The 25270-nt window shown below is 36.0% G+C and overlaps 2 protein-coding genes and 1 long non-coding RNA gene across 4 annotated transcripts; all 3 read right to left on the reverse strand.

Annotated features, from left to right (window-relative positions):
• Positions 1–4793: 4793 nt before the first annotated feature.
• On the reverse strand, positions 4794–5505 carry LOC143893751 (uncharacterized). Of its 2 annotated transcripts, XR_013255919.1 has the most exons (3): positions 5334–5505; positions 5035–5250; positions 4794–4879 (listed from the first exon to the last, which is right to left on the reverse strand). It is a non-coding gene; the product is annotated as an uncharacterized LOC143893751 (long non-coding RNA). The 2 variants fall into 2 exon arrangements; XR_013255918.1 differs by having other exon boundaries at positions 5035–5505.
• A 14389-nt stretch (positions 5506–19894) lies between these two features.
• Positions 19895–21093, reverse strand: LOC143893768 (uncharacterized). The gene is made up of 2 exons (XM_077399487.1): positions 20674–21093; positions 19895–20137 (listed from the first exon to the last, which is right to left on the reverse strand). Exons 1-2 carry the CDS (start codon positions 21091–21093, stop codon positions 19895–19897), a joined length of 663 nt encoding a protein of 220 aa, XP_077255613.1.
• A 2423-nt stretch (positions 21094–23516) lies between these two features.
• On the reverse strand, positions 23517–25085 carry LOC143893740 (uncharacterized). Its single transcript, XM_077399456.1, has 2 exons — positions 24081–25085; positions 23517–24006 (listed from the first exon to the last, which is right to left on the reverse strand). Exons 1-2 carry the CDS (start codon positions 24991–24993, stop codon positions 23756–23758), a joined length of 1164 nt encoding a protein of 387 aa, XP_077255582.1. The 5' UTR covers positions 24994–25085; the 3' UTR covers positions 23517–23755.
• Positions 25086–25270: the final 185 nt, after the last annotated feature.

The raw sequence follows: 25270 nt of genomic DNA on the forward strand, positions 1-25270 counted from the left end.
TCTGTTAACACATTTTTTCTTGTATGTTAATAATAATTAATATTGTAATATGTACTTACAATAAGTTTAGCCAAGGCCTTTCTTGAGAAGTAAACATTCGTCTCACTTCTATTTGCACGACTCTGTATCGCCGTCAGTCACGAAAATTCTAATCTTAGCAGATCGTAGGATATATAAGTGTATAATATACTCAAGTGTATATCATTAATAATATATTTAAGAAACGCTTTTAATATAATTTATCGTGCCGATGAATTATATTAAAAGATAGAACTGTGAATTATTTTAAAATCCGCCACTGTTATTGTCAAATGTACAGAAAAGTCACCGGAGTTTATCCTCAATCCACAATAAATGGTATTTATTGGGTGAGTTAGCTCCGGTTTAGGGTGATCAATATACCAAAACCTTTTACTTCTGTAAAAGGTTTGGATAAGTATATGATCAAAAAATGTATATTTGACAATAACAGCGGCGCATTTGTTACACAGTTTTTTACATATGTATTGTAAAATTTATAACTTTTCAGTTACAAATTATACAATAACAATTTAGCTCTTTTGCAAAAATTAAGCCATTTATTCCAATTAAAACTAAATACAACGAATATGAAATCCAAACGAGTGGTGACAAGCGTGGTACATTGTGAAGCGTGGCTTTGAGTTAAAAACCAATGTAACTTTGCATCAAAGAAAAATATTGATTTTTGGACTTAACAGTAGGACTGAAAAACCGCGCATAACACTCCGGAGAAACTTTCGGATCTAGGATACATTCTGTGTCGAGACGTGAACATTGCATCGCGTGAGATTGCATTAGAGGACTGAACTGAGAATGGATGACGCAAAACAGCGTCGTCTGGCCAAAACCTGAGAAATTATTGAATACGTTTCTCTACATTTGTTTGTGAATAATTATCGCATTACGATTGCATGAAGTTCAAGGTTTTATTAGTATTTGCACTCACCGAACACATACGAAAATACGAATAATTTAAGCAGCGAATTAGAGACCGACGTGAAATATCTTGCCGGTCCATAACGTGTAAACAAATTTCGTGAGAACTAGCAAGAAAAATAAAAAGCAAAAGAGTACAAAAAGCAAAAACATATATACATGCATTACAAAAAGCAAATTTACAGCCACCAAGCAACCCGGCCAAGCTGTATCTGAGCCTCTCTAAAGCTAAACTGGAAAGCAAACGTTTTTTTATCAATCTAACATGCTCCTGCGGCACTTTAAAATATTTGTAAGTACGTCTTCCACAATAAGTATAGCTTATGAGAGACTCAATTATAAATCCGAGGACGTAGAGGGAACTTTATCACCAGCAAACAAACGCAAATAACATGCATTATTTGTTTCGTTTGTTCGACGAAAATTCTCGGAGGACATGAGAGCTAAATGTCGAGCATCAACTGTCATGGTTCGAGCTGTTTCTCCTCTCGCCCTCAGACATGATTTAAATACGCATATACCTTGAACGTGACTCGGAGAAAGGCAATTACGTTTCTTCGTTTTTACGTCTGTCAGCATGGAAAACACTCTTTCGGCATCAGCATTAGAATTTGGAAGAGATCGAAGTGCATTTACTAATTTTGTAACCATAGGAAATTTAAATTTGTCATCCGCGTCTTTAGTTGCCATTATTGTTTTCAAGGCATTATCAAAATCCAAACTGATTATATGTTCCTTCTGCTCTGATGTAAAATCCAGAACTAAAGATTTCCATTCTTTTCGCAACATCTCCTCATCAAATCCGCCCAATCGTTTGGCAACAAGAAGAACATCCTCAACAACGGAGTTGTTTGGTCTGTTCTCCTCGTCTTCTTGCTGCAGAGCAAATTTCGGATCAAAAATCCTCAATTTACTCAGAAAATCCTCTTTGACAAAAAGTCTCCGACGAATTTCTTTAGCAGCGATGTTATAGAATGACAAACAACTGGCGTATACTGATTTGACAATTTCACTTTGACCTTCTTCATTCAATTGATCAAGAAGGTCTTGGCAATCCTGTCCGACCATAACTTGATCAGGAGATATACGATTGCACGCGAGTAAAGGATCAATTACACCCATCCCTACAAACTTTAATAACGGAGCTTTTACTACATTACGAAGGATGGTTTTCAAAAAATTTTCCGCGGCTGACTGTAGTAAATGAACTTTTGTTTCTTCAGCTTGAAAAGAAGCATTGAATTTGTTAAAAGCATCAAGAATATACTCAAGAAACAAAAGATATGCTTTGATTTCTGGATTTTGCATCATGGGGGTACTTGGGGGTCCCTATAATTACCTATCTCCGATCCGCTGATATTTTGCGTGGCACTTCGATCCTTGCGTGACGCGACCGAAATTCAGAATTAAGCGATTTCATATTTATAATAATGATGAGAGATCACATTAATAATAATATTAACCTCGCGACACGACGCGGGTCGATTAACCTCGCGACACGACGCGAGCTGTCACATCATGACACACACGACGCACTACACGCACGAAACTCGCCACACTCCGCGATGACAGTCCCTCACGGGATGAAGCAAGCTTGCGGCGCGGCAATCAATCGAGATAGCCAATCGGCATCGCGGAAAAGAGGCTTCAGTTTTACGATACAAACGAAATTCACTCAAGTAACACGCCTTTTTTAAAAGTGGATTCTTCGTTGTTTCATAGGAATATTCAAAAGTGACACTATTTTTAATAATATTGATAAAATAAAAAACTGACTGTAAATATACCAGTAACAAATATATACAACTACACTCAAAAATCATATTTGGATTATATTTATCATATATTATGAAAGGCATTTCATAAATTATTTAATAAAATGTGTATATAAAAATTAAAGACGTATCCAGTTGTAAAATGTCAAGGTAAAATTCCTTAGCGAACAAAAAATGTCAACAAAAGATAAAGAAAGTAATTTTTTATGTGAAAAATAAACATTGAAATAATTAAGATTAACTTTTCGCATTGGCAAAACTTGTTCATATATAGCTATCGAGAATATTAAATGTATATTAAAAAAAGTAAATTATTCAATACTTAATAACTATTCAGATTTAGAAGGGTTTTATGTTCTGTGTATGTGAATAATTAATAAGTAATAAATAAGTTACAATAATCACAATTTACACATTTTGGATTACTATGAAGAATATCTGAAAGATAAGCTTATATTATCTTCTACTATTTTGAGACAATTTGTTGGTAATTTACTTACTGTTACTGTAATATAGATTCTCGGGATGCCCTTTGCTTCCTCATAGAGGAAGCTTTGTGATGGTGAAAAAATTTTTTTTTCGAGATTTTGATGGAAATAGGTTTAGAATGTTCTAAAATGTCGAAAAATCGTATTAGTAAAAAATGTCCGGAAGTATGTATGTATGTGTGTGTGTGTGTGTGTGTGTTACGGATTTTTTGTACACGCATCTACTTCTACAATTTTTTTAGATACCGGGTTGAAATTTGGCACACAAATAGAGTATCATAGAAAGTATGTCCTCCTCAAATTTTATTAAAATCCATAAAACGGTATAGATTTTATGCAGATTTTCATTTTTTTGAAAAATGTGTTTTACGCTGCATCTTTCTCAATATTTGAGATAGCGATCTATTTTTAACTCTATTATATTTTTGAGTTTTTTCTACCCCTATTTCATATATAATTCATTAAAATTTGATTGATTAGATCTCGTGTTACACACATTTGAAATTTCGGAGAATTATACATACAGTTTCTAATTTATATAATAATTGAAATCGAGTTAAAATGTTCATATTTGATAGCTTCGGTTTTATCTCGAAAAATCGTATTAGTAAAAAATGTCCGGAAGTATGTATGTATGTGTGTGTGTGTGTGTGTGTGTACGGATTTTTTGTACACGCATCTACTTCTACAATTTTTTAGATACCGGGTTGAAATTTTGCACACAAATAGAGTATCATAGAAAGTATGTCCTCCTCAAATTTTTTAAAATCCATAAAACGGTATAGATTTTATGCAGATTTTCATTTTTTTGAAAAATGTGTTTTACGCTGCAGCTTTCTCAATATTTGAGATAGCGATCTATTTTTAACTCTATTATATTTTTGAGTTTTTTCTACCCCTATTTCATATATAATTCATTAAAATTTGATTGATTAGATCTCGTGTTACACACATTTGAAATTTCGGAGAATTTGTACATATATAGAAGTTTTAAAAAACAGGATCTGATCAACCAAATCTGAATCAATTATATATAAAATAGAGAGGTAGAAAAGACTGAAGAAAATAATAGAATTAGAAAAGTTGTCAATATTTTATATATAAAATATAACAAAATTAAGATAAATTTTCTAACATTATTCTTTAACAAGCGGTTAAGACCTCACGTATAGTCTCTAAGGGTTAAAGTTGATTTGCTTATCACAATCTTTAATCTCTATTTAATTAAAAAAAAATACTTTAAAAAAAAAATTATAAAAATTATTTAAAAAAAAATTATATAAAATATAAACGTTTATTATTTTAAATCACATTTAACGCTTTTATTATTTTCAAAGATTACATTTTAAATATAACATTAAATTAAAATTGAAATACAATATTAAATAATATAATAACAAAAACAAATAATAAATTTCAATTCTGAAAATGTAAACAGGGCCTGTAGTAACGGGTCCTGAACGCCCCCTATTAAATCTTCTCAATCCTCCTATCCATCTTCCTCTATATCCTCTTCCTCGCCATTCTCCTTCTCTCCAGTTTCCTCTTCTCCATCCGCCTCTTCTCCATTCACCTTCTCTCCATCCTCCTCTTCCTTTCCATTCTGTACCTCTCCAACTCCCTCTGCCTCTCAATAAGCGTGCTCTTGATGAGTAATATCTATTCCAAAAATATAAAGAGTAAAATAATGAAAAGAGGGAAGAAGAAGATTGGAAATTCAAGGAAAAATGAAAAAAAGGAAACGGTTATGGACAGGGATTATAATTGAATTTATAACCTTTTGTAGTTATACGTTATAAATTAATGTTACATACCTCCTATTCCTTTCCTTTAGATTTTTTCCTCCTCTTCTTTTTCTTTGATTATTATTTTCCTTATCGTCTTCTTCTTCTTCTAAAATTAATTCTTTTTCAATTTCTCTCTTTCCATTCTCTTCTTCTTCTCTTCTCTGCTTTGGTTCGGTTTCTCTTTTCCGTTCTCGTTCCATTTCTCTTTCTTTTTCTTGCTCTTTCCGATTTTTTTCAAGTCTCCTAAGTATTAGAGAATTGACATAATGTTCTAAGATTGTTTCTTTAATAGTGACAATCTAAAAATAAAGGAAAAGAGTACAAACCTTTCTTTATTTATTTCCTTGTTTATTTCTTTTTCCCTCGTCTTTTTTGGTTCTTCTTTCTTCTTCTTCTTATTTATTTTCTGCAATTCCATTATATTCTCCTCTTTATCGTTTTGAATCGACATATTTGTTCTACGAATTTGATCTGTGAAACAAGCATCTATTGATTGTCAATTTAAAAGTTATTAAGTGTGCAAGTTGAAACTTGGACATTGCTTCCTTAGAGTTATTAAGTGTGCAAGTTGAAACTTGCACATTGCTTTCTTAGAGTTCTTAAGTGTGCGAGTAGAAATCTGCATATTGGTTCAGTTTTTAAGTGGGCAAGTATATTTTTATTTTTTTATTTTAGTGAATGTACATAATTATGTATACAGGCTCCTAAAGAGTTAGGTGTGCGAGTAGAAACCTGCACATTGCTTGATTAGAGTTTTTAAGTGTTTAAGTAGAAACCTTCGCACACAAAGCTTCCTCTATGATGAAGCATTAATTTTTTTAAATGTATAATTTTCAGTATTTATTTGTTTTGGCTTCCTCATAGAGGAAGCTTTGTGTGCGAAGGTTTCTACTTAAACACTTAAAAACTCTAATCAAGCAATGTGCAGGTTTCTACTCGCACACCTAACTCTTTAGGAGCCTGTATACATAATTATGTACATTCACTAAAATAAAAAAATAAAAATATACTTGCCCACTTAAAAACTGAACCAATATGCAGATTTCTACTCGCACACTTAAGAACTCTAAGAAAGCAATGTGCAAGTTTCAACTTGCACACTTAATAACTCTAAGGAAGCAATGTCCAAGTTTCAACTTGCACACTTAATAACTCTAAGGAAGCAATGTCCAAGTTTCAACTTGCACACTTAATAACTCTAAGGAAGCAATGTCCAAGTTTCAACTTGCACACTTAATAACTCTAAGGAAGCAATGTCCAAGTTTCAACTTGCACACTTAATAACTCTAAGGAAGCAATGTCCAAGTTTCAACTTGCACACTTAATAACTCTAAGGAAGCAATGTCCAAGTTTCAACTTGCACACTTAATAACTATGAGGAAGCAATGTGCAAGTTTCAACTTGCACACTTAATAACTATGAGGAAGCAATGTGCAAGTTTCTACTTGCACACTTTTTTTCTTCTTGATTCAGAGCATTGATGTCGACTTCAATTCTATCATCTTCTAATAATCTAAATGTTCATGTAACATTTGCCTTCCACATCGTTATCATCTATCGCGATTGATCTAAGGAAGTTTTATGCTATATAGCACTCCCCGGGAAATTCTACCCCTACTTCATATATAATTCTTTAAGATTCAATCAATTATTTCCCGAAAAATTGGAAAAATTAAAAAAACCGGCTTCCAAAAAGATCGGTAACAAAAAATTATACACTTTATAACACTCCCCGGAAAATTTTACCCCTGTTTGGTCTAATAATTCTTTGAGATTCGGTCAATTATTTCCCGAAAAATGAGAAAAATTAGAAAAACCGGTTTCCAGAAAATCGGTAACAAAAAACTATACACATAGTGGCACTTCCCGGAAAATTCTACCTCTATTTCATATAATTTTGGTAAAAATTCGGTTCAGGGGTTTGGGCTGGGCGTTGATAAGTGAGTGAGCAGTGAGTGAGTCAGTCAGGACATCTTCCATTATATATATATATATATATATATATATATATATATATATATATATATATGTATAATAGTTCCTTATTCAACGTTCCAATTTGTTTGTTTCGATTATCTTTAATGGGCAATAATATATAATATTTACACTTATTACCAAGAGCGTTTTTTTATGTTAAAAGTTGCATACCTAGAAGAAACAGTAAGTGGAAATCCAGTTATTAAATATTATATTTAAAAAAAAAACAACAAAATGTATAACAATAAAATTAAAGGTTATTTATCGTATTCAAGGGAAAAATACGAATGAGTAATATTGATTTTTATATAATTACAGTAACGCTATAAAAATTTGAAATAAAATAAGTCGTTATATATATATATATATATATATATATATATATATATATATTCACCCAACCTCCTCGCACTCTTTAACTTCCTTTTTCTCAAGTAATGGTTCGCTAAGGTCCAGTTTCACAAGTGTCGGTTAAGTTTTAACCTTAGATTAACTCACTCTTCGTCTCTTTCTATATAATAAGGGGGACGTTATTATAGAAGGAGATGAAGAATGAGTTAATCTAAGGTTAAAACCGACACTTGTGAAACCGTGTCTAAGAATAGTAAAACTGATGTTTGGACTTATAATTTCGACCAACATGGTGCGACAAACTGCATATGGTCTCTTTATATGGGATATGTGTCACTTCATTTATCCAAAATTCTAAAACTACGAAACTATTGTACTTATTTTATGCTGCCCGATTTCTAAATAATATACAATTTTTCTGGTTTATTATAATTTACACTACCTATATTTAAAAACATGTCTTTTTGTTTGTTGTCATGAAAATATTTGCTTTTGACATACATATAAAAATATATTTTTCTTATAATTGTATAGATCATTTCTTGACGGTCCGTTTTTATTTATTTTTTTGTGTTTTTAATATATAATATTACAACGTAATTTAATATTCTGCAAAGGAAAATATTTTGAACCAACAAAATACGTATCTCTTTATTTTATGTATATTTTATGTAAAAAAAAGTTTTAACCGGTTTAAAAAATACGAGGTCATTTCTTGTCTGAATTGACATGGAATTTCTCATGTATAATCAAGGACTAATAGTTTGTCCGGTTGATCTTCGGAAAGAGATTTTATTTATATTTAATATCTATAAGCTTCTATATATATATATATATATATATATATATATATATGTCAGCAATTATCAACTTTTTTAACATTTCAATATATATTTGACATCCCGTTTTTCTGCTCTTATAATAAATCACTACGTGTAAGCCGTGTGCATTGGTGCTCATCCACTTCCAAATGAGATGCATCCCAAAACTCAACCGAACAACCTTTTAGTTCTCGACTACATTGCATAATAGAAGTACAATTTGTCACTAGGAAAGTAAAGAAAGTAATTTTAGGAAAAATTAATGTTTTTAAAAATAAGATCTTATACATTATTTTATGTAGAACAAGATTTATTTTGTACTTTCGAAAACTGTTTAAAAATTTATTATTTAAAATTATCTAATATTTAAAGTGACTATAAGCATACTAAAGGTCTATCCAGACAAACTTAATTGCATAGGTGCATAACCATATGCATAAAGAAACGGATTGGTCTATTTCCTTATGCACATGCATATATGATGCCATGGACCAATCAATTCTCTTATGTTTATGTTTATGCGCTATGCAAGTTTGTCTGGATTGACCTTAACAGGCTACAAACGGATTATCCAACCAATACTACTACATAAAACAGTTTTACTTTTTTGATCGATATATTGAGTTTTAATGTTTAATATAAATATAAAATAATAGCTATTTTTGATTGGTCGGAAAGACACTTTTAACACTTTAACACTTTTAACACTTTTTCTAAACATCATAAAAGAAACAACGAAACGGTATTTTATTTATGATGACAAGCATCGTTTGTTATTGGGAGCCAATAAAACGGCGTACTTAGTGTTGACTTTGCCCCGAACCTCGTTTTCACTTTTGTCACTCCAAAAACATCAAGATTTTGAAAATATGCAAAAACTATTATTGGATTCGTATAGAGCATCAAATTTCTCATCAAAATCACTTACATATAGGTTCGCAAGAGTAAACTTCGATGAAAGAATAGAAATTTTAGAAAAATTAGAAAAATTACTTTTTACCATCAAAAACGCTTATATCGCGCTAAAAATTACACCATGGCTCAGAATTCCACCAAATTCCATTAATAATACTGGCACATAAAGAAGCATTTAAAGTAGGAAAGGCAAGTTTCTAGATTTAAATAGGCAAAAAGCCTAGTGTCTAGTTTACCCTGGTGTCGAGTTTGCCTCGGTCTTCCCTATACTAAAAAAGAAAGGATTATTATTCTCCATATATTTTGCCTTCTTTTAGAGAAAAAATATGGCAACCCACAATCAATCTTCATATTGCGAAAGTTGTAGTCGATATCCCTATGTCGGCAGAGTATCCATAGGAAAAAAGGAAAGTGTTGACTTCATCTATCAATTTGTGACGAAAAGATTTGTTACCACGAACCACCGGAAACTTAGCGTATTCCATACTGCCCCTGACATAATAGGACCACCCAAATTTCAAAACTATGGAGAACTGTTTCATCCATCATGTTCTTTTTGGAGTAAAATATATCGAAGTATGTGTATGGGCCGGTATCACAGTCTCTGATTAACGTGATCCTCCGATTAAACTCACTCTGCATCTCTTTCTAACTGTCCCCCTAGACAGAGACGAAGAGTGAGTTTAATCGGAGGATTACGTTAATCGGAGGCTGTGATACCGGCCCTATTTTCTGGTATTATCTGTTATTGTCCTACACAAAGTAATCGCTATCTATAAATTTATGTTACAAAATTTTCTGCTATTTGACACATTTTGATTTTCTCAGGGTTGGCATGTTTTAAACAATTTGTTTAAAACTGTCTGATTAAAACTGATTTAAAACAGTGGACACTGTTTTAAACATTTTTAAACTACTGTTTAAAACTGTTTAAAACACTGCAATTAAAAACATGTGATTATTTAGAAAAAATTGCAAAAAAACAAAAACTAAACCTTTATTTAGTTTTTTATCTATATTATTTGTGTAGCATATAAATATAAAGATATATATCAATTAATTAATCTTTATTTCACCCCCCTTTCCGGGGTTGAAAAGGCGTTTTTTTCAGTAAAAACGTTCCCAAAAACCTTTACAAATTCTGCTATACAAATAAAATCATATACATTATACATTCAATCATTAATCGTATACATTTTATATCTATAATAAATCAGAGTCTGTATTTACGAATTACATAATCCAGGAAACGTAATTCAAATTTGAGCTCAAGATTCTAATAATCAGTGGATTCAGTTGTGGAATGGATCGTCTCATATTGTACCCCCGAAATCAATATTATTTTCTCCACCCTTATCGCACCCGTGCGACTTTAAAACCAAAATGCTCAGACTATTTTTTAAAGGCAGTTCACCTGGCTCTTACACACAGCTAGATGCAGTGATGCTTATCGGTACATCAGAATTTATCTTTTCTAGAAATCCTAACGAGAATTTAACTAATCTGTTAAAAAGAATAAACAGCATGTACTCTCCTCACCATGACGATGTTCATAATTTAACAGCAGATTTGAAAAGTGCACACTTGGATATAGTTCATCTGCAAAGAAATTTACCTGAATATGGTGTTATTTCTAACAGGTATTACTATCGTACATTAGGGAATATTTAAATCCTTTTTTTTTGTTAATAATGAAAATCAATTTGTTCCAATGATATTTGTAGCAAAATAAAAAGGATTACTTATAAAAGTAATTTAAAGCGCAAAAGGGCATCTCAAGAATTAAATAATCATTCCAATTGTGTAAACAGTATGAAACTCTCTTCGAATGAATCCAAAGAGCTATCACCTTGCAGTTTATCGGCGCACGTTGCAAGTAGTTGCAGTTTATCGGCGCTTCCTGTAAAATATTATAAAAAATCTATTTTTTATAATAATATTTATTGTAATGTTATTTCGTGTATTAAAGTTTTATATTTTATTTTTGTAGGATAGAGTACTACTAATAATATTAAAGAATTTAGATCTGACAACGTTATGCAGCATGAGTCATGTAGATGAACGCTTCAAAAATTTAACACAGGACTCTGAACTCTATACACGTTTGAACATGCGATGTGTAACTGACAAAATTACAAAAGCATTGAATTTCATGGCTTGACAGCTATATTTAAATATTTGCGACAGTTAGATCTTACAGCAAGCAACTTTGATGCTACGAATTTTATAAACTTTCTACATAATTGAGGCAGGCGTTTAACGCACTTGAGATTAATAGCGTTTTTCACTGGCAGAGCCGGTGCGCACTCAGTGCACATTAAAGCCGTCGTACACAAACCCACGTAAAGTGTATGTTTAATATAATCGGGTTAAATCATGAAATCCTCAATATTCTTTATTGCACTATTTGGTAAAATATGTACTGAGTATTTTATCAGTCAAAATATTTGCATTTTACTTTAAATATTTGAGACTAAATCAGTGTACAACGGCTTTAATGTGCACTGAGTGCGCACCAGTTCTGCCAGTGAAAAACGCTATAAGTGACTACAAATCTGTTAATAGTCGTGCTCTACTTAAAATTTCAGAGATATGCAAAAATTTAAAAGGTATGCATGTATGTATATGTATGTATATTGTATATGTAGATTATCAAGATTACGGGTAAATTGCATATATTCAAAACATATTTTATTTTTAGAATTGGATCTATGTCGTTGTTATCGCGTAAACAACAAAGAATTTTCATATCTCGAGAGGCTAAATGGTTTGGAACATTTAGACCTTTGTGATACATTTATAAAAACTAAACGTCTTTGCAAAATACTGCAAAAAAATCAAGGGATGCGTGAATTGCACTTGGTATGGAGCGGTTTAAACAATAGAGTTAAGAAATTTGTGTCACAACTTGGAAGTAATAAGTTTATTAAGAGGTCTTACATCGCAGGGTTTAAACGCTCTCGCTGACTGTAAGAATTTACGAAAAGTGACATTTGGCCTTTACAAGTATGTCTTTTAATTTTTTTTTTAAATACATTTACCGTATTTTTTTCCAAATTTGTATATGTTTGCTTCTCTTGCATCTCAAGTATCTTGAAAAAGTTGCATTAATTTCCTCTTTGCAATTAAAGTATTGTGATAATTATATGATTTTTTGTTACAGATCAAAGAAAAGCCTAATCACTGATAGCTTAAACAAATTACTTTCTTCCTGTCAACGCCTGGAAAAACTTTTTTTTATGTGGTGTCCTTACTGATCGCAATTTGGAATTGCTAGCGCAGTGCAAAAATTTGAAATAGTTATATCTTGCAAATGTGGTTTATGATAGACCTGATAAATTTTCCATCATTTTCGAACAATGTCCTACACTGCAAGAGTTTTATCTCGACATAATGTGTAAAATTAACGATGGCTTATTTCATGATTGGAAAAAGAGATATCCACATGTGACGGTCTATACGTGTTATTGAGATGAATTTAGAATTGACCACACGATGCTTTTAAAATCTTGAATTAATGTGCATATACTTTTTTACATTGTGCCAGTTAGTCGAGAAATCAAATAATATTTTAGTTTCAATCTCACTGGCGGAAAAAGTTATATATATATTTTTTTTTATTTTTTATACACCTTCGACATATATAATGGTGTCTACAACGCATGATGGATTTTTCCGTACCATCACAAATGAATTTGGAATTGACAACACGATGCTTTTAAAATCTTGGATTAAGGTGCATACTTTTGCTTCCTCATAGAGGAAGCTTTGTAATGGTGAAAAAATTTTTTTTCGAGATTTTGATGGAAATAGGTTTAGAATGTTCTAAAATGTCGAAAAATCATATTAGTAAAAAATGTCCGGAAGTATGTATGTATGTGTGTGTGTGTGTGTGTGTACGGATTTTTGTACACGCATCTACTTCTACAATTTTTTAGATACCAGTTTGAATTTTTGCACACAAATAGAGTATCATAGAAAGTATGTCCTCCTCAAATTTTATTGAAATCGGTCTACCGGTATAGATTTTATGCAGATTTTCCTTTTTTTGAAAAATGTGTTTTACGCTGCCGCTTTCTCAATATTTGAGATAGCGATTTATTTTTAATTTTATTATATTTTCCAGTTTTTTTTTTCTACCCCTATTTCATATATAATTCATTAAAATTTGATTGATCAGATCTCGTATTACACACATTTGAAATTTCGAAGAATTCGTACATACATAGAAGCTTTATAAAACTTGATCTGATCAACCAAATTTTAACCAATTATATATGAAATAGGGAAAATTATATATGAAAAGACTGGAAAATATAATAGAATTAAAAATAAATCGCTATCTCAAATATTTATAATATCGGGCTGATTTTTTTTATCGATAAAGTGTTGTTTTAGTTTTTAAGTGGACAAGTATTTTTAGTATTTTTTAGTGAATGTATATAATTATTTACGCAGTCCCCAAAAGAGTTAAGTGTGAAATCAGAACCTTTGCTAACAAAGCTTCCTCTATGAGGAAGCCAAAACAAATAAATACTGATAATTATACCTCGAATAAAATAAAAACTTGCACACTTAGGAACTATGAGGAAGCAATGTGCAAGTTTCTACTTGCACAATTAAAAACTACGAGGAAACAATGTGCAAGTTTCTACTTTTTTAATTATCGCTGCAGTGCCATTTTAATGATATAACTGGGTTTTAAATAATTTTAACAGTACATTGTGCATGTAGAATTTATGAATATTTGTTATTTACATTTTGACATATAAAAGTACAATACAATACGAAGTTTTACAACCGATTTGTTGTCGCAACATATTTAACACCGTTTATTTTAAAAATTAAGCATGGTGTTCTTGATACCATTGCGTTATAATTTACTAACCGTCGGTTTTCGACGTCTGCAGTGATACTGTACCCAAAGTAATGTTCACTAAAGCCTACAGTTTTAAATGGAATGTACCAGAAAATTATTTCATCGTCTATGATATAAATTTTATCAATTTCACCGAAACCCACGCAGGTTTCATTCATTGTACCTACTATAATTGTTCCACATTTGTACGTATAGTCGTTGATAATTACATTACTTAATGATTTCTTCGTAATTGCATGTGGGAAATATGTATGCATCGTATAGTCTTGTACTTCATGGCCATACGTTGCATACAAATCTTGATACTGACTGTATTTTATATTCATGACTTTTAATTGTAGCCTGGTCCCTATTGTTTTTAAAACATTTCTTCTTGAAGCAGTTGCTTGAATAATAGCTTTTAATTCTCGATGCTTTGATTCAAAGCGCATTGATGATACTTTTATTAATGGTCCGTTTTGTAATATAAGATTTTTGTAATGCAACATCATATGAAACTTTGCTTTTAAGTTGCCGAATAACTTAAGGTACATGTCATGATGTTCTTTAATCAAAATTTCCAGTTGCAAACAATCTACGTAACTTATTTCTGGAGCAGTAATTATGTGAATAATTTCTCTCAGTTTTACGTATAATAACCAATACTTATTATCTTCGGGTACTAGATGTCCCATCATGAGGCCAAAATATCTCGTGAAAAAAAGCATTTCGGATGCCGACATTTTTAATTTGTTGTTCGTTTTTACATATTCTATATTAATGTTGCGTGGTAAGTTAGTGGACTCGAAAGCAAAGTCTGTTGAATTTAAAATGTTATTTACCAGATCGATCGAAAAACATTTGTCTTCCAAAATGAGTTTTAGTAATATTTGTGTCATAACATAATTGGCCACTCCCTCAAAAACGTCATGCATAACGTCAACGTTACCATTTTCAATTACATGAAAATCGGCTAAGTTATTAAAAATGCACGCTTCTTTTAATCCACTTTTAGAAGTACTAATTGTCGATATATCTTCCTGATATTGTTGCACTGTGCGTACTGCCGAAGCATCTACCTTGGATGACGTTTTCACTTTATTTGGGTCCATATTACAAAATCTACAAAAGCGTGTTAAACCAAATGATTCCACAAACCCTAAAATGCTATTAAGGCCCAAATTATCACCTAAGATGAGACTAGTTATGATGTACAGTTTATACACTTTGTTTTTAACAGTAATTATCATTCCATTTTTTCGTAAATCATTTAATTCGTTGATTAGGCTCTGAAAAATTATTTGATTTCCATATTTTTTCCGATCTTGGGAGTAAAAAATGTCTGTTACAAAAATGCTTTGCAATTTTGATGCAAAATTAGGAGGAAAACAGGGAATTGTGGCATATACACCACCGATTTGATTTTTCCCTGCATGTGAGCCTAAAGCGTTTCCAGTTTCTACATCGTCGAAGTAAATGACTAACGGCAGAGGAATACCAGTTTCTTTAAAATGTTCAAGCTTTCTCTTCCATAAGTTCCCTTGAATAAAACTGGACACGATGTAGTTTTCTTTTTCCAGAGAATTTATATACAAGAATGTAGCTTCTACAAGTCCATCCATTTGAAGCAATCTCTGTAATGAATTCTTGACCGATAAGTGTACCATAGTTATTGGTTTACTTTTCAATGACATTGTACTTTTATGCATTTTAGAAACAGTACTGTTATCTATAATAATAATTTCTGGTTCGACAAATAGTCCTAAATTTTTATATAAGCATAATCGTTTTTTGTCAGAGTTATATTTTTGAAATATGTCCTTGTGTTTATTGAACGTGAACTTTATGTCATTGACTACGTCGTTATTAAGAACTTTGAAAACGCCTTGGCTCAACTCATTTAACAAAAATGGGTTATAAGAATTTAGTATGAAATTGCTGATAAGGTTAATAATAAACTGTACATCGCTGTTTGTAAATCTTACGTTATTATATAATGCAGAAGTGAGTTCCAAAATTTCTTCATTAAGGTCCATTTTGTTGACGCAAATGCTGATGACAAAATGACTAGTCTATATTATAATTTACTTTAACCAGGTATTTCTTATCGATTCCAATATTCTTGCAAAGAACGAGTTGTAATAACCTATCGTATAAGAAAAAAAAAATAAAAAAAAATAATTTATAACTTTTTTTTAACTCTATGTTTAAATCTAAACATTAATAACTATATTACTTCAGACGAAAGTAACAATTGCTGATTTTTTTCTATTTCAGCAACGAGGTTTAATATTTTTCTCATTGCAACTATCGATTTGAATCCTTTAATTTCGTACACGCATATTTGGAAAAAGGACCAGATATGCCTGCAGGCAACCGGATAATCCAAATGAAAAACAAAAAATAATTTGAAGCAAAAATCGATGGCTTCAAGTGGAGATGAGCACTTATAAGTAAGATTGGCGATGATGACGTAAAACTCTTTTAAGTCTTGTAAGGATCCGCAGAAAATCATAAATGGCTGTGGTACCGTGATCCTTTTGTTAATATAAAATTGCTGCTTCTCAGCTATGAAGGCGTTTAACGCACTTTCGCTCAATGGCTCCTGAAAACGTAAATTATTGGTACATCATAAAAACTACGTTTTTTCAGTAAACTGTAATTAATACAATCACTATAGATGAAAATGAAGTTTGCTTACCTTAACGTGTTCTATAAATGATACAGGGATGTCTCTTTGTGTTGGCCTCCACTCATCTTTTTTTCCTTTAAATGAATGGCTTATAAGACTAGAAAGCAATAGCAATGCCAATGCGTGAATACTGTCTGTAGAAAATATTGTACAATTATAATTCTGACATATTTGACAGTAACCATTCAAATCCTTTGATAAACGTACGTATTACTATTCATTACAAAACTCACCAATACTTAAAGCATCAATGTCCTCATGAAGTAATGGAGACTTCATGTAATCTTCACGAAAACAGACTTCTTCATCAAAGTCTTCATCGATGACACACTTATCTGTAGATTTTTTCTTAATAGATTTTTCTGAATTGGCTTTACAAGCCCTTTCTTTAGCGTGAAGAATTATCTTTTTTGAAATATTTGACCAATTTTCAGTACACCGATCAGAAACCGGTATGCTTTTTAATTTATTATTTAGTCCCGATTTATAATTTTTAAAATGCTCCTGAAAGTCTGATAAAATCTGCAAAATTTAATCAAACCTACGTTTTTTATCTATTGTATATAAGCAAGAATTATTTATTATATCATGCGATATTTACCAGTCGTTTACCCAAATTTCCTTTCAGCACTACAAATTGATTCGTAATTTTTGAGAAAGTCTTATCTTTGTAATGCACATTGTACCTTTGATCATATGACAATTTCCAGGTTTTCAGAACTTCTTCTTCATTATTTTTTACTTCATTACAAAGTAAACTTATATCTAATTCGATATTAAAACCTGTGAAATGAATACAGACAAGGATACAAGGATACGATCTTAAATCTTTACATGCAAGTAATTTGTATTTATATTACACTTTCTCCACAACGACGAATAAAATTTCCTCGCACAGTAATTGATTTATGAGTGTACTAATAAAAAAAAATCTCTAAAACATTCGTCCTTCTAACAAATAATATAGTTTTTATAGTTTCATACATATAATAATCATGTTTACCACTGTTAGTCTTCTTTTCTTCAGGTCTTTTTGGATTTGGAATCAATTCTAAAAGATGAACAAGACTCAATTTTTCTCGAAACGTTTGATATGCTTTATATAAGTAACCGCTGCAATTTCTCCGTTTATTTTTCTCTCCTCTTATAATATAGGATGGTGAAAAGTACAACTCTCTTATTTTTTCTGAAGGAAACAATTGTACAATTGATTTTGTTAATTCACCAAATTTTGAAGCATCTAATCTATAATACAATTTAAATTATTGCATATGTATATATTGAATTGCACTTTGTTTATGTACATAATCAAAGAGGAATAATGTCAATATTTCTTACGAAAATTGAAATGATGCACTATCTGAAATGGTCATCTTCATTGCATTTTCTATTACTATATTGCACAAATCTTTCCGTAAAACTTCTTTTGTGTATGCGTAATGGTAAAGAATTAATTGACCAGTAAGTGTGGAATTTAATAACATATATAACATATATGGCTTTGTTTTTTGGACTGCAAATGTTACATTATCTAATAATTACTACTCATAAACAGTACATAAATATTATAATAAATTATTTCATATGTAGCAAATTTTAAAACTTATTTTATTACTAAATTAAAAAAAGAATAACTATATTGATAGAATTTACGTTTGGAATATAATCGATGAAATGTCAGGAACTGTTGTATTCCAGAATTACTCGCGGTCACTTCATGTTCATTATAATCAAATAATTCAGTACTAATTTCTTCTACAGTTGCACAACTCTCAGGATTTTTCAAATAAAATGTGTTTGTGATATCATTTAAAGGTTTCTGGGTAGTTATTGCCTTTGCATGCTCAACTTCAACATCAACACTAAAAGTACGTGCATTATTTTCATCTGGGATTATCAATGCTTTTTCACAATGACGGGAAGATGTAGAAGATTTAGTTTTTGTACTGCACATGTAGTTTTGTAATTTCTCATTATCGTTGATAATTTCAGCATTATTGGAGATAGGTATGACAATGCAACTGTTTGGTATATTACATGAACGTTGAGATAGCTTGCTTCTCTCGCATAAAGCAATTTTATACATGCATTTGAATTCGTCCCTGCATTTTAATGCTAATGGTATAATATTATCAATATCGTGTTCAGATAGTTGATAAAAATTTGATTACGATACTTTATGAACTGCAAAAAAAAATGTGAATAAACGATGTACTAACTTTACACTGCTTAAACTACGATTGCCTTATTTAAGTTTTGCCGTATCTACATTTCATTTCAATAATACATTTGCTAATAATTAGAATCAAATAATTGCATATTTTCAACCGCACGTGCATTTTATGGTTATGTTGTAGGTTATGTGTACTACAGTTACGTTGTAATATATAAATTTTATGACTATGTTATATACTTACACTTGAAAAGCTCCTCTAAATATGAAAATCCCAAGTCACAAAGTTTACTTCGCACAAAGGAATCCATTAGATTTAGATGATGTCAGAGCATCATATGTATGTCACGTATACACATATTCTAAACGTGCGCATGCATGGTAAACAAACGCACATCGAAGGTAATCGAGAACTCTAGCACCGTGCACCACAAAATCTGGTGCAGACGTAACAAAAACTTATTTGTGTGCTTCCGAAATAACGCAACCCAGTAAGCACTGTAAAGTTGAACGCATAGTATACAAATAAATAGTGCTGGTTGACATATACATAGTGCTCGAATCATATATTATAGCTACCTCAATTTCTAGCACCAAGTTTGATAGTGAGTTGGGTTTTCCGTGCAGGCTTTTCCTGGCACCCCGTCCGGCCCTGGAGCTTTGCCCGCCTTTAATTTGCGAGCGGCTCTTCGCATTTCATCCATGGACACTCCGAATTCGTCCTCGTTCCATCCTTCCACTATTGGTGGGGGAGGACCTCCGTGAGCCCTTTCCTCGGGGTCATCCGGGAAGAGAGTACTCACCACTTGCTCCAAGAATCCGGGGTCCATGGACTCCGTTACCGGGGGCGCCCAAGTCCGCAGTTTGTTCAGAACCATGCGGTAGGGACGCCCCCACGGATCCTCATCCAGGGCCATTAGGAGTTCCTGCCAGGACCTTTCCTTGGCCTGCTTGATGGCCCAGGAGTAGAGCCGCTTGGCGGAGCGGTACTCCACTCCCGTCTCATCCATTCGTCGCTGGTCCCGGCCACGTCTGGCCCTCAGCTAGCGGCGTCTGGCCCGGACAGAGGAGCGCCGTAGCTCGGCGATCTCCTCTGTCCATCAATAGGCCGCCTTCCTCGTCATTGGCTTAACGCGGGGCATGGCGGCATCGCACGCAGCCATCATTAATCCCCCAATCCAGCCAGCGGCCTCATCCACTTCTTCCGAGGAAGCTGCCACGGCTAAATTGACACGGACGGTGTCACCTGAAGGTGTTGTGACTCTATTAATCATAGAAAGAAATTCAGATACTGGTTGAGGTAATGAGGGCCATTGCGTCCCTCTCGTCACTGTATCTGTCCTCTGCGTTCAAATCTGTTACTGTTCGGAATAACCAAGCATTTAAGCACGTGGTCATTGCTTGTAAAAACGAACAGAATGGCATCTCCCTTTTAAGTCTAGGGTTAGATTGCTTAAGTTCGCGGTAGAGTGTTTCACATAGGACGGGAAAAGTAGAGAATTCTACATTATGCGCGTATATCTTTTTGACGGGGCGCGATCCTCCCACAAAATCGTAAAGGGGTTCGTCCTTGTTTCATCCACTTCTTCCGAGGAAGCTGCCGGATTCTCCGCCCAGAGCGACACGCTCATGGCCGCCCTGAGCAGATCCGCATCGATCTTCCTTAGAGCCCACCTGGGGAAACGTACTTCTGCCTCCCTGCGACGGGCCTGTACCTCCGGCGGGATGACCGAGAGAGACATCTCTATAAATAGGTGGTCAGAGAGTGACTCTATCTCCTCGGCCACCCTCCAGCCCTCTATTCTGCGGGCAACAGGGGGACTGGCCCACGTGAGGTCGATTATTGATCCCCCCCCTGCTGTCTCACACATGTCTGTACCTGTCCGGAGTTAACTATGACCAGGTCCAAGCCCGCCGCCCATGTCTCCAGGATCCTGCCCCGTCTGTTGGTGACCGGGGAGCCCCACAACGCTGATTTTGCGTTGAAATCCCCGGCCACAACTATCTGACGTTGAGCGAGTGGGATCCTGGAGATGCAGGCCCTAAGGTCCGCCAGTACCTCCTCGTATTGAGCCGCGTCCAGATTTGGCGAGACGTAAACGCTCGCCACGTACACGCGACCCCACTTGACAACAACGAACCCATCCCCCGCCTCGAATTTCGAGCAGGGGACGGGCTCGGCCGTCCGCCTCCATGTAATCGCCGCCAGACCGCACCTACTGCCTGCCCACAGCGAGTGATCGCGCGGCACCCGGTGCAGCTCAGCAGCTATTCCCAGGCCGCAGCCCCGCTCCGCCATGGTGTGCAAGAACACATCCTGCGAAGCAGGGCTGCGATTTAAGTTGGCCTGGATTATGCGGTGAGGAGGCATTAGAACGTTTCATCTCTCCACATGTCCTCCGCATTCTCCTTGCCTTCGGCTGGTTCGCTGTCAGCCGCAATCGTTGTTGGGGTCTCCTGAACTGGCGCATTTATGTCCACGTCTTTCTCCTTCCCAGATTGCTCAGTAGTCTCAATCTTGGGGGTGGGCTCCGGAGCATCTGTCTGCGATACGGTATCCGCAGCTCTCTTGACCTTGCTCCCTCTCTTTCTTTGGGCCTTGGGCATTGACTCTCCTTCCTCATTTTTAGCGTCATTATCGCTGCTTTCGGTGAAATCGGCCGTTCTTTTGACTGCCTGTTTACCGGTTACCTTCAGGCTCACTGTTTCAATGGCAGTGATCCTGGGTCCCTTCCCGACTAAAGCCGCTGATTCCTCATCCACATCCATAGGTTCCCCACCCCTCTCCCTCCTTCGGGCTGGAGATCGCTGGGTGGCTGGCGTGGGCAAGGTCCGAGGTTTCTTCTTACTCTTTGCCGAGGAGCACGCCTTGCCCCCGGCTCGGTGATCCGCGCGACGTCCCAAGTCTGCGCACACTGGGCAGTTTGGTTTTTCGCGGCAATCCCTGGCGCGGTGATCAACGCCTCCGCATCTGTAGCACCTTTCGCTGCGGTCCACATCACTGGGGCATTGGGCCCTCACGTGGCCCTCCTCCAGGCATCTAAAGCACTGGAGGGGCCTCGCGGGAAGCTCCCTCACCCTGGCTACGAACCATCCGATCCGCAATTTATTATTAGCCTCCCGGATGTTCCGCGTCATTCCCAGTGGGCATTTCGCCCACGCCGTGTACAGGCCATTTGGACCTCTGCTCATTTGGTCTACCTGTATCTGAGCCGGTGAGCAGCCACCCAGTTCCGCGATGGCCTCTGCTAGGCTCTCCTTGGTGACCGAGTCGTCCAGATCGAGGACCCTGATCTCCGTAGTCTTTATCGGTCTGGACACTTTTACGTCGGGTCTCCCCTCAAACAGTTGGGTCAGCCGTTCCGCCAGTCTGTCCGCCTTGTCGGAGTTGCCCGTTCCGGGGATCTCGATGATAAGACCCCCGGTTACGGCTCTCTTAGGTTTCAGACCCTCCGTTATGCCAAGTTCGGCGAGACTGATGTTGCTCCTTGCTTCCTTGAGGAGCTCCTCATACTCGCCACCGGCGCTCGTAATCACCACGGCTGCACTTCGCGGCAACCTGACCTTGCCTTCTTTCTTTTTGGGCTGATTGGCAGGTTTGTCGGGTGTTGCCTTCCCCGCTGGTTTGTCGGGTGTTGCCTTTCCCACCGGTTTCGGAGTAGGGTTGCTTCCTTGGTGAGCTTTATCCGGCGCCGGCAAATCAATAATTGCATCAAGATGTTTCGCGATTAGAATTCGTTTTCTTTCATACGAGTCGTTGAGAAGCTTTCACGCGTTTTTGTAATTTTCCTCACTCACGTTGTAAATTGTAATCTTATTCAGCGCGTCTCGTAATGAATCTTTTAGATATAGAAACTTTTGCAAGTCCGTTATATCTTGTCGTGAATCGATCATTGTTACAAACGTATTTTTAAACGATAACCATTTTTCTAGATTACCGTCGAATTTCGGTAGTTCAGCAACCGGTAATTTAATACGACGCGTATTGTTATTGACCGGGATCGAAGTTGCATTTAAATTGACTGTGTGCGATGTTGACGCCGGTGTAAGAGTTTCGATTTTGCTCGCAACCGTGTAATATCGGTCTTGAATGTCATTAAGTTCGACGAGATTTTCATCCGCCGGCTCTAGCAATTGGAGCTCGTCATGCAACTCTTCGTACGCGTGAAAAAGTTCTGTTATACGCTTTGTGGCCGCTAGCCACTTACGCTGGGGCGTCGCGTGCCCTTCGCAGAGGATATGCCGTAGCGTGAGAGGGATCGCCGAGTGAACTGAGAGGCAGATGTATGTAATAAATAGGTCGTTTATTCTATGTCCTATGATACAGATGTGGGTGTGTCAGTGTGCTGAAGGAGGCCCTGAGAAGGGCCGTGGAGGCGGCCCTGAAAAGGGCCGATTAATTTCTACGTTACTCGGACTTAGCGTCTCGCGCGTCTCCAACGTCTTTTCGATATTTAGCGGTTGTAGTTATACGTTTTAGCTCGCGTCTCAATCCTCGACTGTTCGTCATGTGAAATCCGTACATATCTATTCTTTACACGCGCTCATCATTATTGCTATTACGATATGTTACTCGGGATTAAATAATTCCACAGTATCTATCACGAAGACATGAATGAAACTTTATTCAGAAACATTATTATCGGGATCTTGACTCAGTGTAAACAAATTAAATCTCGCACACATTTGTATTTACCGCTATGTACTTTTCATCGGGCCTTGGTATAATAAATCGCACGCTCACTCTATATGCTTCTTTACATTACGCCATACAATGCAACTCATAATATATTTGTGCATAAATCGATAATCAACAAAACATCTTATATCTAATATTGTTACGGAACTAAATAATATCTCCGGGCGCAATTATTCGTATTTTGTAACTCAAAAGTCATTCTTTATTATGATAACATAAAACCAAAATAAATGTGAAAATGTTTCCCGCTCGCAACTTATAACTAGGTTTTGATCGTCGAAGTCGGGATGGCTGATTCCTCCGTCGTTTCTCCGTCGTTACTTGGCCGCTTCGCACCGTCGTGACCTCCGGGTTGTCGGTCTGCGCCGTTGTCGTTTCTGGAGCGGCGCCTCTCATCGTCGTGACCTCCGGGATTTCTGGCGTCGTCCATCTCCTCGTGGATGCGCTCTACCACGACCTTCGGGAAGCCGCTTGGTATACCTTTCCTTTCGGCCTTGGTCTTTGGCCTCTTGCCTACAACAGCTGGCGGCTGCATTCTCCCCGTCAGTTCTCTACCGGAATTGTTACGGGAGGAGAACTTTGTTTACCTGAAGCAGTTGCCTGCTGTTGCTTATTCAGCTGTTTTCGTTCGGCGCGTCGGACCTTGCGTTCGTCCTCTTCCTCCTCCATGAGGGTTCGGTTGGCCATCTGCGCTGTTTTTGCGGCCTTCCGCTGCGAACTGCCTTGTATCGTCACCCACGTGTTACGTTCCTGAAGAAATCTGACGCAGATATTGCGTTCAGCCTCGCCAGTTGCAGTGGATGCCTCCGTGATTTCGGTCCGCCGGATTGACGTCACGTTGGACGGTTGCCCTGCCGGTTGTTTGTTCCCCGCCGTTTCCATCGGTGTCGGTGTTACCTCGGTTGATTCCGGTGGTTCATACGGTGGTGGAGGGACATCGTTGTCTACTCCATGCTCCATCATCACCGTCGTTGCGATCGACTCGCTGTCGGAATCAATCGATTCTTCCTCCAGACCGTATTGGTTCAACTTCTCCGGACGAAATTTCATCCGTTTGTATATAGATGGATCGCGTTCTGTGAACCCCTCCATATATGGTAAATCGACCTGCACTCCTTTGCTGGAGGCAGTGGTCTGCAACGAATCGCGTTCGTCGTCGTCCTTTATCAGTTCCGAAGTGATCTCCACTTGTTCGCCTCGTACATCCACCGAAAGGCGAAATGGCGGTGGTGGCTCCTCATTGGCTGGTTCCCTTATCGAAATGTTCACCAGTACGTCCGCTAGCACACGACCCGTGGCTGGGTCACGAATTTTCACCGTGCGAGTTTGCGAGCGCACATATCCATCGAGCTCTTTAGCTTTTGTAATTGCCGTTGCGAGCTTGTTGTTCGCCTCGTCATCGGCCATTGCCTCTTGTGGCGTAGGTATTAATAAATACGGAGTTTCATTCAGGTACGATCGACCCATCTGAATGATTTGTTGCGTGCCTATTTTACGCATCAGCTCCTCGTTTCGGCGTTCGAGTTGCTCGATTAGTCGATCACGCTCCTCTCGCTCTTCTTGCGTAACTCGCGCATCACGAATTGCACTGTTTTCTTCGATACCAATTAATGAAAGTTCGATACGCGTTGGAGTTGTCCGGCCAACTTCACAGAGGTAGTTATGGCTTCAAATCGCGCGAAGTTTTCACTACAAAAAAGTTACAGAATCGACCCCCCTATAATAAGAGTCTGGCCATACGGCACGCGGTCTTACATACAGGTCTGGAAACTCCTGT

The sequence above is a fragment of the Temnothorax americanus genome, unplaced genomic scaffold (genome assembly GCF_048541705.1).
Source record: "Temnothorax americanus isolate GAGA-0224 unplaced genomic scaffold, ASM4854170v1 Scaffold127, whole genome shotgun sequence".
Taxonomy (NCBI): Eukaryota; Metazoa; Arthropoda; class Insecta; order Hymenoptera; family Formicidae; genus Temnothorax; species Temnothorax americanus.